The following is a 12,966-nucleotide window of genomic DNA, read 5'->3' as shown; positions in this document are numbered from 1 at the left end:
TCACAGTACAATCACCATGTGTGCAGTAAACTTAAGCACACATAACTAAAGGATACATGCCCAGGATGACAGCCTCAAGGCATTTGATAGGCAATGATTCACGGGTCATTTCTTTTGCTGTTTCCATTAACCTGTAGGAGAGAGCACAAGAGAGAACTTCAGGCCTTATTTAGTTGTGCAATTAGCCCATCTATCTGTCAATCATCAGCATGCCTGTCTCCACATTTGGCGTCATGCAGAAATATAGAGGGAGAAGGGAGACTTTGCTTCATAAGAATACACAAAAGCATATCTGCACTTGGCTAAACTAAAATCCTCAATTTTCCACTCTACTCTCCAAGACATACTTCCTAGAGAGAGCACCAGTGTTCCAAAGCCATAGACCAGGGGAGCCTACAATGGAACCAATAAAGGAGGCCTCATAGTCTTTTGCTTAGTCAAAAGGGCCCAATCCTCAGTCCCACCTCTAACCTGGTCCTGGTCCCACCTCCCCTATATAAACCAGGATCTTTGAGCACTAGGACATAAGGTTAAGAGGGAATTAGCATCTCTCAGGTAAAAGAGAGGTCATCTGGCCCACACATCATGCACCACTTACCCACTAAGCGGTCTCATTTTCCTAATTTCAAAGAACTGGGTCCCCGTATGATTGTATCTGTGTGAGGTATGTAAAGGGAAAATGACAGAAAATTCCAAAAGTCCCAGTCATCTAGCAAAGGAAAACATTCACCATCATATCTCAAAGGGGTAAGGAACGAGGTGCTTTGCAAAAGTGGCCAGGACCCAGAAGATAGCTCTTCCTCTAACTCCTCACTGTCCTTCCCAAGAATTCTGATTTCTTTTTTTTTCTTTCTTTCTTTTCTTTCTTTCTTTTTTTTTTTTTTGCCAGTTGCGGGGGCCTGAACTCTGGGCCTGAGCACTGTCCCTCAGCTTTTCAGCTCAAGGAGAGCACTCTACCACTTGAGCCACAGTGCCACTTCTGGTTTTTTCTGCTTATGTGGTGCTGAGGAATCGAACCCAGGGCTTCATGCATGCAAGGCAAGCACTCTATCACTGAGCCACCTTCCCAGCCCAAGAATTCTGATTTCTAATTGAGGTCCCCAAAGTACCTTGAACCTTTATGATAGCTTTTGTCAATCTGTTCTGTATTATGGTTAGTTGAATGCATGTCTTAATTCATCTACAACTATGAGCTCTTTGAGAGTTGGGACCATCCTTTATTATCTTTAGAATACCTATAAAACCTGGAAGAAGCCGCAAGTTGGCATCTATTATTAATAGATAAGAAATAAATGAATGAATGGATGGATGGAAAGATTAATAAATGAGTAAAAAGATGGGCGGACAGATGGAAATGATGGATGGATGGATAGATGGAAGGATGGATGGATGGATGGGATGGATAGAAAGATAGATAAACAATAGTAAGGTTTTTCAACAGCAGACTCCACAGAAGAACTTACTGTGGAAACATCATTTCATGGACTGACACTTGACTAATTTGCAAAGATGGCACCACTATGAACATCTTGAATTTGATTGATTGCCCAGTTCTCTGGGACTGGCAGGCCTGCACCAGGTGATTCTGAGATTCCCTGATGCCTTGTTTTCTGACATGGGATCTTGATTTTCTGAGCTTAACGAAAAGTTGCTTTGTGCGTTTTGTGCTTTTGTCTCAAACAAAATCCTATAGAAAAAAAAATGCCTGTTGAGACTGGAGATGTAGCTTAGTAGTGGTGTTTGTCTAGTAGTGGCTCTGGAATTGATCCCAAATATACAAGAAAACCAGAACAAAAGCAACCACAGAAAAGTGCCTGTTGGGAGGGTGCTAGTGAAGCATGAGCTTGCGTGGCCAGAGCTGCTGCAGTCCAGGCCAGGTGCATGAGATTTGCTGCGTCCCACATTTTTTGAGCCTACTCCAGGACTCCAAACTCTCCCAGCACTAACATGGGCATAGGTAACTTCCATCCCCAGGGCTCAACACGTTAATTCTAGGCACACCCTAGAGATTGCGCTTTCAGGCAATGATTCTTAAACCTGGATGCTACTCAGAATCCTCCACCTCAAATTACTGAATTGAAGGCTCCAGGATAAGATCCAGGGCATGATACTGACTGTAAGACTATTAACAATACAAGCTGTGAGCCAGATACCAGTGGCTCATGCCTGTATCTACTCAGGAGGCTGACAGCTGAGGATCAAGGTTCAAAGCCAGCCTGGGAAGTCTGTGAGACTCTTCTTTCCAAATCAGTGAGTCACAAAGAAATTAAACGCATCAGGTCAGAAGGCAGAAGAAAGTGCCTATCCTCTGCCTCCATAAGTAATGACTCCAAAGGCCCGGTGATTGCCAGCAGCACAGTACCCACAGTTTCCCTGTGCTTGCTCAGTGATGTAGGCCAACGACCATTGTAATGGGTCAGAGGAAAGGATGATTAAAAACCAGATCCTTTCAAAGGTGGAAAACTTGGCTACCCCTATATTCCTACTGTACTGTCTGTGTGAGCTCTGCAATTGATCTAACCTTGACCACAAACAGGCTAAGGACCCCGGAGAAGGATGGGACCAATCTGGCTAGCCCCAACTCAGCCTGAGCCCCACAGTTTCTCAGCAAGGTCACCAGGCTGGGTTTCTGGGGAGAGCCAAAGACAGTAGCAGGTGGGTCTCTTCAGCTCATGAGAGGTCAGGGGCCAAGTCCAACAAGTGAGGAGAAAGAAGAACAGTAAAGAAGAAGAGGGAGAGTGAAAAAAGATATTCAGTAGAAAAGAGTTAGGGAACAAGGATGTTCAAGAGGAAGGAAGTGGAAGAGAAAACCAGAGGAAGAGGACACTTCTGGGAGAACACAGGAAAGGTCAGAGGGGAAGGAAAGAAAGAAGCCAGAGGCACTAAAGGCAGATCACCTGCCTCACTTCCCCCTTTCTGCCCTCACCTTCACTCTGTTTGAGAGAAAGGCCTGGTAGATGCAATGATATCCTTCATTATTGCTGTTTCCAGGCTCTCACCCAAGAATCTCTCTCCATGCCTGGCTTCACCAACCTTAGAGAATGTTGGACGCTTGGCTGGGGACAGACAGACATGCCATTAAGCTTGCAATCAGCATGCCTACCCCTCCCAGGTCTGCTCAGATCCTGGCTGGAAGGATACTGTAGAGTCTTCATGTAATTCTGGATTGCCTGGAGCCAATCTGGGATGGTCATTGATAGTCTGTAGTTTGGAACCTGGGGTATGGAAGGCTGTGAAGAAATAGAGAGATCTTTTTTTTTATCAGGAGGTACTTTGGGCACAACACTGAAACCGCCAGGGGTGCCTGCTTCACCGGATCTTCTCAGAATGGTTGGTTCTTCATCAAAGCTCCCCGTCTGAACTCCCACCAGACACCCGGTATTTGGGGAGAGGTTTCTTGTGGTTCTTTTAGTATTGCCTCCCTCGTGGGAGTTGAAGTGCTTCTTTAGTTCTAGAACCAAGTCCTATAGATCTTGGCCTAGAATGGACAGAGAGGTAGTGTATACCTTGAATTCTGCTATTTTTATTGCATGACACATTTTGGTGTGTGGTTAACAATGTGCAACCTTCCATTGTATGTGCTCTGCTCTAGGCATCATTTGCACAGGATACAAGGCCAATGATGCCCTGGAAACATTGCATCATGGAGCTTTGGGGCACCATGTCTTCCTAAATGGATTAGAAATGATTCCTCTTCTTTCCTTGGCTCTCTGCAGCTCCTTCGACTCAGGAGGTAAGGCTCTTACTCTTTTACCCCTCAGCGCAGCCAGGTCAACTTTAATTTCTACTCTGCCTCTTGGTCCACACTAAGCCAAACCACTCCATGATTTGATTTCCCTTTGTTGTGTGTATATGTGTTTGAGCTTTTCTGTTCTGCATGTGCTTATTCCTCCCTTATGTTTCTCAGTCTCCCGACCTGGTGTCTGTGAGATGAGTCACTGGTGACAGAGTAGCTTAGCGTCTGTGGAGCTAGGAGGGAGAGTCCTCCAAGCATTATTAGCCTCTTAGGGAACAGCAGAAAGAGCTCAAAGGAAGATTAGCCCTTTCCTTGGGGAAAACAGGGCCAGGGAGCCCCCGCCCCCAGGATTAGTCATTAGAGATAGGAAGGGAAGCTGATGAGACTTGGGGGACAGCCCTGGACAGCTTGGTGGGCAGCAAAAAACAGATGCTGCCTCAGTATGTTCCTGGCTCTCTCACTGGCTCTCCAGGCACAAACCTTTCGAGTAAGCTGAGGGCAAGCTGCCCTGGGCACGGGCAAAGGCTTTTCATACCTATACCCCTCAGGCCATTCTTTGACCTGCTTTCCTCTCAGTGCCTCTAGACCACCACGGCTTTGAGACGTCTCAATTCACAGCAGCTACCACTTCCCTTCAGTGAAAGAGAAACTAGTCACACTTTCTACATCAAGGCGTGTGTGTGTGTGTGTGTGTGTGTGTGTGTGTGTATGTACGCGCGCGTGCGACCGTGAATGTGGCTGTGTGGGTGACACACAGGCACAACTGTTCTGCAAGCCATGCTTTCTTTATAACACCTCAACACAAATAAATCACATTTCTGTCTGGGAGAGTCATGGGAGCAAATGTTCACACTGGAACATTCTTCTCACCAAAATGACTTTACACCACACACACACACACACACACACACACACACACAATGTGTCTTTGTATTTCTACCCTCAAAATGTAATAATTATCAAGCTTATCTTGATATTGCAGTACTATCCACAGACGGGTCTACCTATACCTGGAATTCTATGTAAGAAGGTGCCAGAAATTTCACAGACAGAAGAGAAGACAGATGGGAACAAATACCTTACCACTATTTCTCTATAGGCAGGTTCAGGAGGACAAGAAGCAGAGAGTGAGTACAGGAAAGAAAGGAGGAAGACATTTCAGCTTATTAAGCTATGCATGGTACTACACAGAAAGGTGCTTGAATCTACTTAAGAAAAACTTGGTGGGGCTGGGAAGTTGGCTCAGTGGTAGAGCGCTTGCCTTGCATGCATGAGGCCCTGGGTTCGATTCCTCAGCACCACATAAGCAAAAAGAAAAAAGCCAGAATTGGTGCTGTGGCTCAAGTGGTAGGGCACTAGTCTTGAGCTGAAGAGCTGAGGGACAGGGCTCAGGCCCAGAGTTCAGGCCCCACAACCAGACCCCCCCCCAAAAAAAAAGGAAAAGAAAAAACTTGGTAAGTGTGGGGAAATTTGAAGGGAGCATAGCTTGCCCTGCATAGCCAATAACTAGGTTCAGAGTCTGCTGAGGGTCCAACCACCGCATTATTTCAACTCCCCTCAAGGTCATAGGGTCTACAGGACGGATAGTGGGGAGGGGAGGAGAGTCAGGCAGCTGCTGGTTCTCAGAATAGCAACCCAACGGCGCCCAAGGGCTTTATAAAACAGCTGCACAGTTACCTCAGCCTGGCTGTGAGCAGAGCAATGGAAATGTGGCCACATTTGCTCCCAGCTGGGAGGCCAAATGTATACATTCCCCACTCGTGGCTGCAGTAAGGAGAGGAGCAAAGGATGATGTCATCGGCTACAACTCGCCCTGGCTGGGCGCAGATAAGGCAGCTTTTGACTAATGCCTTGGGCTGCCAGTGTTCCTACTGGTGGGCTTCTTGGAGCATTATGAGGAGACACACAGAGACAGGTTCTAATCCCTGCTCTGTCTTCTACCTCAGTGAAGCTACATAACCCTTCTAGGCCTCTATTTTCTTCCTGTTAACATAGGAATAACACCACCTACTTCAGGTCTCCCAGCTGTGAAAAATCCGAGACTGCTGTATTAAAGCAGGCAGAGTAGAGCCTGGCACACAGGAGATCAATAGGTGGAGGTTGTGTTGTTACTCCTTGCCAACTGTGTCAGAGGTCTAAGACCAGAAAGGCCCCAATGGCTTCCATTCCCTTTCTAAGAACTGGAAAACAGACACAGTAAGGCTCCTGAGTTCCTGGACACTTAACTCCAGAGCTTCACATGCTAATGGAATTTAGAACATCAACTTCCCCCTGGGGACATGTGGTGATGGTGAATTCATATCCTTAATTTCTGAAGAATTCATACAAAGAAAAGTCTTGGGGCCTCAATGTCTCTTCAAAGGTAGGAACAATCCAAGTTATTTGGTCTATGGATGGATAAAACAAATAAAATGTGATATACACACATCATGGAATATTAGCCTTAAAAAGGCTAACCTGTGGATGCATCATAACCATATTTTGCTAAGTGAAATACACCTATCATAAAAGGGCACCTATTGTATAATTCCTGTTAAATGAGACTCCTAGAGTTGTCAGTTTCATAGAGACAGAAAGTTGCAAGGACAGTTGGAAGAACAGTTGCCAAGGGGACCAGGCAAAGAGTAGCTTATGGAGTTAGTGCTTAATTTGAACAAGTGTCAGGGAAGGAAAGGTCCTAGAGAAGGATGGGTATAACAAGCACAGAAATGTGAATGTCCTCAGGTCATAGAATTCAATCACTGTGAGACAAAATACCTGTGATAACAACTTATAAAGAGGAAAGGTTGGATCATAGCTTCAGAGATTTCAGCCAAGGGCCACTTGATCCTATTGCCTTTGGACCTCTAGTTGGCAAACAGCCAGAGTGTGTAGTAGGTGAGACTCATTTACCTGATGGTGGCCAGGAAGCAAAGGGGGAGACAGGAAGGACTCAATGTTCCCAATACCCACTTCAAGGACACAGGTCAATGACCTAACATCTTTTTCTTGGCTCCATCTCTGAAAAATTACACCACCTCCCAACAGGCTGGGGACAAAGCCTTCCACACACATGGGCCTGGGGCAAGGGGTAGGGATGGGGGGGAGGGGGAAAGATATTGAAGAACTGAACAAGAGCAACTATACAACTTCAACTGGTTCAAACAATAAATTTAGTGTTTCGTGTGTTTTACTGCAACAAAGGAAGCAGCCACAAAATGACAATGAGTGACAGAATAAATGCAAAGAGTGAATACATATTTGAAAAAAAATGTTCAAATCAAAATTTTAATGCAAACAAAAGCTACTGTAAAATAGCATTTCCCACTTTTTCAGCTGGTAAGGACATCCTGAAACACAGATAACCCAGTGCTGGCAAGATGCTTTCCTACAGTACTGAAGGGAACATAAATTGGTCTAGCCTTTTTAGGAAAAGCCCAGGATTACTCTTTTTCTTCTTCCCCATTGAATATCTCTCCTCAGGCTAGTTCCCTGTTGGATTTTACCAGTTCCAACCTGAAACCCAACTTTGATTTTCGATGATCTTCCCTCTCAATGCTATCACCTTCTGCTACCTTCATCCCGCCTTGCCAATAGTCTAGCTGACTGAGGTAGAATCCAGAAGGAATCTATGGGCCTATGACCAGAGGGAGGGGTCCAGCGAGGCTTACTGGGGAGGAAAGAAGAGGAAGGTGAGCGGGCAAAAAATGGTAGTTCAAGAGGAACAAGAATAACACAAAGCTAGAGGTATAGCTCAAGTAGCGGTAGAGGGCTTGCCTGTACAGCACAAGACCTTTGGTCCAACCCCCAGTGCTACTTAAAAAAGAAAAAGATACCTGGCACGGGTCACTCACACCTATAATCCTACCTACACAAGGAGGCTGAGATTTGAGGATCATGGTTCAAAGCCAGCCCAGGCAGGAAAAAAATCTGTGAGACTCTTAAAACCGGAAGTGGCTCAAAATGGTAGAGCACTAGCCGTGAGCAAAAAAAAAAAAAACAAAAACTCAAGGACAGCACCCAGGCCCTGAGTTCAAGCCCCATGACTGACAAAAGAGAAAAGAAAAAATAAATAACAACTAAATAAAAGACAAATCACGGGCAAGACTGTTGCGGCCTGTCTCTCTTCCACCCTATTCTTGCCAACCATGAATGGGCTGTCAGAAGAAAACAAGAGGGAAGGATGTGAAGAAGCACAGGTGTGTAACTGGCACTGCCATGCGGGAGAGAAGGGGAGAGCAGGCAAGGAGCCAGGGAGGCAGCAAAAGGCCCAGAAACTAGCAATCTGTGACAGGAACCAGGAGAAAGCAAAGTGCTTTGTTATCTCTGCTCTGAAAAATACACAGCACAGGCTCCAAACAAAGAACCCACCCCACAACATGGGAGAGAAGCACAGAGCAGCACCCATGAACCTGATACAGGCTCTGGGCACCCCAATCAGGGCCCTGGTATAGAGGTCCTCTCGCCAACTCAGGTTGAACAGGGTGGACAAGACCATTCCAGGCCTGGACAGAGGGAGGGAAGGAGCTGCCCATGTGAACTTGCAGAGGGCAGGCTCCGTGTGGAGCCCTGCCTGCAGCAAAGTCTCGTCCCCGTCACTCACACATTTGCACCCAGGCATAGTGAAGAACTTTACGTGTGAATGTTTCCCAATTTGGAAGAAATGTGAGAATGAGACCCAATAAAACACCTAGAGTCTGCAAGAAACCAATGGATAGTTCCTCCGGAATCCATCCTGGGTGTGTGTGTGTGTGTGTGTGTGTGTGTGTGTGTGTGTGTGTGTGTGTGTGTGTGTGTGTGTGTGTGTGTGTGTGTGTGTGTGTGTCCCTCCCTGCACCTTTTTTTCCATGGCTACTTGATCCTGTCGCCTTCTGAACCTCTAGGTGGCACATAGCAAGAGTGTGTGGTAGAAAAGGACTCATAGGAGACGCTCACCTCAGGAAGCAAAGAGAGACAGGAAGGAGTCAACATCCCAATACTCCAAGGACACACCCTGATAACCCAAACCTCTTCCTCTAGGCCCCATCTCTGAAAGGTTCCATCACCTCTCAATAAGCTAGGGACTGAGTCTTCAACATACGGGCCATTGTGGGACATTAAAGATCCTAAGTAGAGCAACTGCACAACTCCAGCTCATTCAAACAGTAAATTCCGTGCCACATATGTTTTACCACAACAAAGGGAAAGGTCACAAAAGGATGATTCACAACAGAATGTTCAAAGTAATAATGCAAATGAAAGCTTCTGTAAAATATAATTTCCCACCTTTCCAGCTAGCAAGGACATTCTGAGATGCAGATACCACTGCTGGCAAGAACGCTTTCCTACAGGATGAAGGGAACATAAATTGGTGTGACCTTCTTAGGTCTTCTCTTCTGTACAAATTTCTCAGCAAGAGTTGATTTGGTGGAAGGTGAAGACTTGGCTACTGATGAAAGTCTACCAAGCTTAACATAGGAACAGCTCTTGCGTCTGAGAGATGGAGCCTCTAGACACAGGAACTTCTAGAATCATTTCCATGTCTGGTCCTGCGTTGAAGCCAACGTTTGGGGAAAGTGGGGGCCAAGGAGATGCCGTGATGGTATTGGAGGTAGAGAGCCGATGACTAAGATGCAATATAAAAGAAGGAAATATTTAAGTTTTTATTCAGATTCAAAAGTCCAACTGCTAACCTTTGGGTGGGAGAAATCCTGGCTGAGTAGCAGTGTCATGATAATACAGTACTGCATTAGAGAACAAATAATGTTTTATTTTGAGGCAGAGTCTTATATCCCAAGCTAGACTTGAACTCATGATCCTCCTGTCTCCACCTCCCAAGTGCCAGGATTAGAGGCAGGCAGCCACTCTACTAGGCTAGGAATATTCTTGTTTAAGAACAGAATTCAGCTATAATACTGAACAAATCAGGTGCAGGTCTCAGAAGCAGAAGTTCTATGTTCTAAACTACTCAGACTAGCAACTATCCTAGGAAGTGGCCAAGGAAGGAGTGTCCATTGGTCTGGGAACTGTGACACATAGGAAAGGGTGAAAGGTGATACTGGTGGACAAAGAAGACCAAAGGAAGATGTAGAATGACAGAACGTCACGGTTCTGGGGGCTCATGATCTAGTAGATTGCTAGACAGATCAGCATTAGAGATCCAGAGACTCACAGATCGAATGTTATGGGATTTTAGAATTAGAAAGAACATTGGCTAAAACCTGGACCACTCTCATCTCACAGATAAGAAATGCAAAGCTAGAGATCTGAAATGAATGACCTGACTGCAAAGCTAGATGTAGCACAGCCAAGACTAGAATTTACTACCTTGATTTCTATCATCAGAACAACATCTCATAGTATTCAAGATCATTGTAAGCAGCATAGAAAGGTGATAATGCTGTGTTCTGATTCAAAGAGCAACACCAGGACCAATGGTAAAATGTAATTGTGGGCGTGTGTGTGTGTGTGTGTGTGTGTGTGTGTGTGTGCATGTGTGGTAGGTTTCTAGTCTACAAAAAATGCTTCTAAAAGCAGAGCTGTGACTCAAGTGGTAGAGCATCAGCCTTGAGCAAAAAGGCTAAGCATGAGGCTCTAAGTTCAACCCCCACTATCTCTATACACACACATACAATCAAATCTGGCTAGGCCTGGAAATGCCAGGGATGGTGAGCCTCTCACTGCCTGGCAGTCTTCAGGAAAAAGAGATTCAATACTAAGATTCCATAGTTCCCATGTGGATAAAGGCTTCCACATACAAGGTTGGAAGAAGGCTGAAGACACCATTGGAGGCAGGAAGGGGCTGAGGATGTGAGTCAGAGAGGCAACACGGGTCAGTTGCCACACTATCCCCTGTCCCCAGTGGCCACCTCTTCCACATTTAAGGGCTTGGGCTGCTCATGTGAAAGTAAAGAAAAATTCTGAATTCACCACTGCAAACCAGAAACAGCGCTGTTTGTGTTCAAGGAGAACTGAGCAAGTGGTAATTGCAGATGGCATTCAAGCAGACAAGCTTCTAGTTGGGCATAATGAAGACTTCCTTGACCAGCAGAGTAATAAAACACTGACTGATACAGCAGGAAGTTGCTGTTTCTGTCACATCCCCAAGGGCACACGCAGCCTCTTGGCTGGCAGGCTCAGAGGCTCAGCTGTCACCAGACTGGGGACTCTACCAGATGGCCTTCTAGGTCTCGGGTTGGTTATTCCTAGACCTGTCCAGGAATTTCGGCCACACCAGTGTCCAAGAGACGCTACACTTAGGCACCCAGGCTCTTCAGCATCTCTTCCCAGCATACATTTTGAATTTTTCTAGAAGGCAGCTATCCCCCCCTTCCTTCTGTAATAATATTCTTGATTCCAAGCCCAATCGCCTCACTGGCTTCTCTCCAAGGTAAAAAGAGAACTTCATTCCTGAAGTCTCTCTTCTTTTATCCAGAAAGACTAATTCATCGAGTGTATTGGAAAGTCCCTTCTAAGACACAGCCAAAACTCTTCCTTCCCCCCCTCCCATTCTGATCCCAGATAAGCTAGGAAGAGCCAAATCTCTGTTTATGCAAGTTTCAGAGGTGAAAGTCACTGTCATGAAAGAGAAGAAAAAAAAATTGGCAGAAAGTCTAGAAATGAGTCAACTGACTGGTTGACTGCAAATTCATTCACAACTTAATAAATCATTTGCTACGAGGGGTGGGGGCTGGGAGAGGAGCGAGACACTTCCAAGAGACAAGCACAGCGGATCCTCAGGGACGTCTGCGCTCTCAGCAGGGCTGGTGTGGCGGGCGGGTTCGCAGGATATACAAGGCCTTCAGGAAATGAGTGAGTTTCGTGGAGACACCTTGGCCCAACCCAACCCAACCTCTCAGTTCCAGGACAGCTTCCAAGACAAGGCGCTGACAATGAAGGCAAGAGCTGGTGGGAGGACCTGGAGTTCCTAGCGGGACTCTCCCCACTCCCCCGCCCCACCCCCCGACACGGAGATCTCTTTCCACCGCCCATCCCACCCTCTCCGGCGGCGGCCACTGACCTTTGCCAAGAAGGCGGCGTTCCTGATGGCGCCCACCATCTCTCCCCCCTTGGGGTGCACCTTGGCCACGTGCATCCACATGCGCTCCCAGGTGTGGCTGTCGATGGGGAAGCCGCTCTTGTTAACGTGAAACAGCACCCCACCGTCTTTGTCCTCCTCCTCGGAACCCCCGCTGGTAGCCAGGCTCACAGGCCGCGCGTGGCTGCTCCGGGATCGGGTGCCTTTGGCGTTTTTGGGGTGGGGGCAGCGCTGAGTGTCGGCCGCGGAGCCGGTCATGGTGCGGCGCGGGGACGGCCAGGCGGCGGGGGCGCGCGGCGGCAGCGGGAACCGGCGGAGCAGGAGCTGCAGCGGCGCCGGGAGCTGAAACGGCGGCGCCGGGACGCGCAGCAGCTGCAGCAGCTGCAGCACCTGGAGTCCTTGTGAGTCAGCGGGGCGCGGGTGGGCCGGGGCAGGGGTGGGGAAGGCGGGGCAGGCCGGGCAGGGGTGTGCTGGGAAGATGGGCGTGGGGGGGCGCAGGAGGGCGGAGATGGGGGTGGGAGATAGTGATGAGGGCTGGGGCCGGGGAGGGGGCGGGGGAGGCGAGGGGAGGGATGTGCTGGAGGGGAGAGGTGGCAGTTGAGGGGCGGGAGGGTGTCGTGGGGGGGTAGAGGAGGGAGTTGGGGTGGCGAGGGAACGTGGAGGTGGGGGTGTTGGCTTGGGGGGGGGTGAGCGCGGGTCTCGCGCGCGGGCCCTCGGTCTCCCCGGGCCGTGGAGGAGCCCAGCGGTTGGGCGGCCCCCTCGTTGGCAGGTGGGTCGCGGTGGGTCTGGGCTGGGGTCTGGGTCAGCTCAGGACTGTGGACGGAGAGGATTGAGGGGTCGTGGGGTTCCCGCGTAGGGGACGAAATTGACCCCGTCCTCGGGAGAAGAAACACAAAATGGACTTAGATTGAGAAGACAAACCGCCCAGGAGCCAGGGCTGGGGGCTGTGGCTCCTGGGAGGTAAAGGGCGTTGGGGGAAGGGAGAAAGAAGGGAGAAATGGGGCCATGGTCTCCCCGGGGAAGAAAGTCCCTTGGGTCAGATAATTGGCTCCCGCAGCTCTCCTGGTGAAAAGGGATGCAAAGTTCTCCTTAGAAAATGGACCTGTCGGGGCTGGGAAGGTGGCTCAGTGGTAGAGCACTTGTCTTGCATGCCTGAAGCCCTGGGTTCGATTCCTCAGCACCACATAAGCAAAAAGAAAAAAGCCAGAAGTGGCGCTGTGGCTCAAGTGGTAGA

General features: G+C 48.2%; 1 protein-coding gene and 1 long non-coding RNA gene across 3 annotated transcripts in view; one reads left to right on the top strand and one right to left on the bottom strand.

Moving 5' to 3' along the window:
• Window positions 1–11,990, bottom strand: part of Vash2 (vasohibin 2) — a 28,882-nt gene extending 16,892 nt beyond the window's left edge. The window contains exons 1-4 of one of the 2 annotated variants that reach the window (XM_013015316.1): window positions 11,715–11,990; window positions 3,142–3,230; window positions 599–655; window positions 57–131 (exon numbers count right to left, since the gene is read on the bottom strand). In XM_013015316.1, the coding sequence (XP_012870770.1) occupies window positions 57–131; window positions 599–655; window positions 3,142–3,230; window positions 11,715–11,990 (497 nt within the window). The remainder of the gene's footprint in view (window positions 1–56; window positions 132–598; window positions 656–3,141; window positions 3,231–11,714) is intronic. The other variant, XM_013015317.1, reaches the window with a different exon arrangement.
• Window positions 11,991–12,024: 34 nt separating this feature from the next.
• Window positions 12,025–12,966, top strand: part of LOC105984861 — a 24,565-nt gene continuing 23,623 nt past the window's right edge. The window contains exon 1 of the long non-coding RNA XR_001175017.1: window positions 12,025–12,133. This is a non-coding gene — a long non-coding RNA (uncharacterized LOC105984861). The remainder of the gene's footprint in view (window positions 12,134–12,966) is intronic.

Source organism: Dipodomys ordii, unplaced genomic scaffold (genome assembly GCF_000151885.1).
Source record: "Dipodomys ordii isolate 6190 unplaced genomic scaffold, Dord_2.0 Scaffold26, whole genome shotgun sequence".
Lineage (NCBI taxonomy): Eukaryota > Metazoa > Chordata > Mammalia > Rodentia > Heteromyidae > Dipodomys > Dipodomys ordii.
This window is presented reverse-complemented; position numbering and strand designations above follow the sequence as displayed.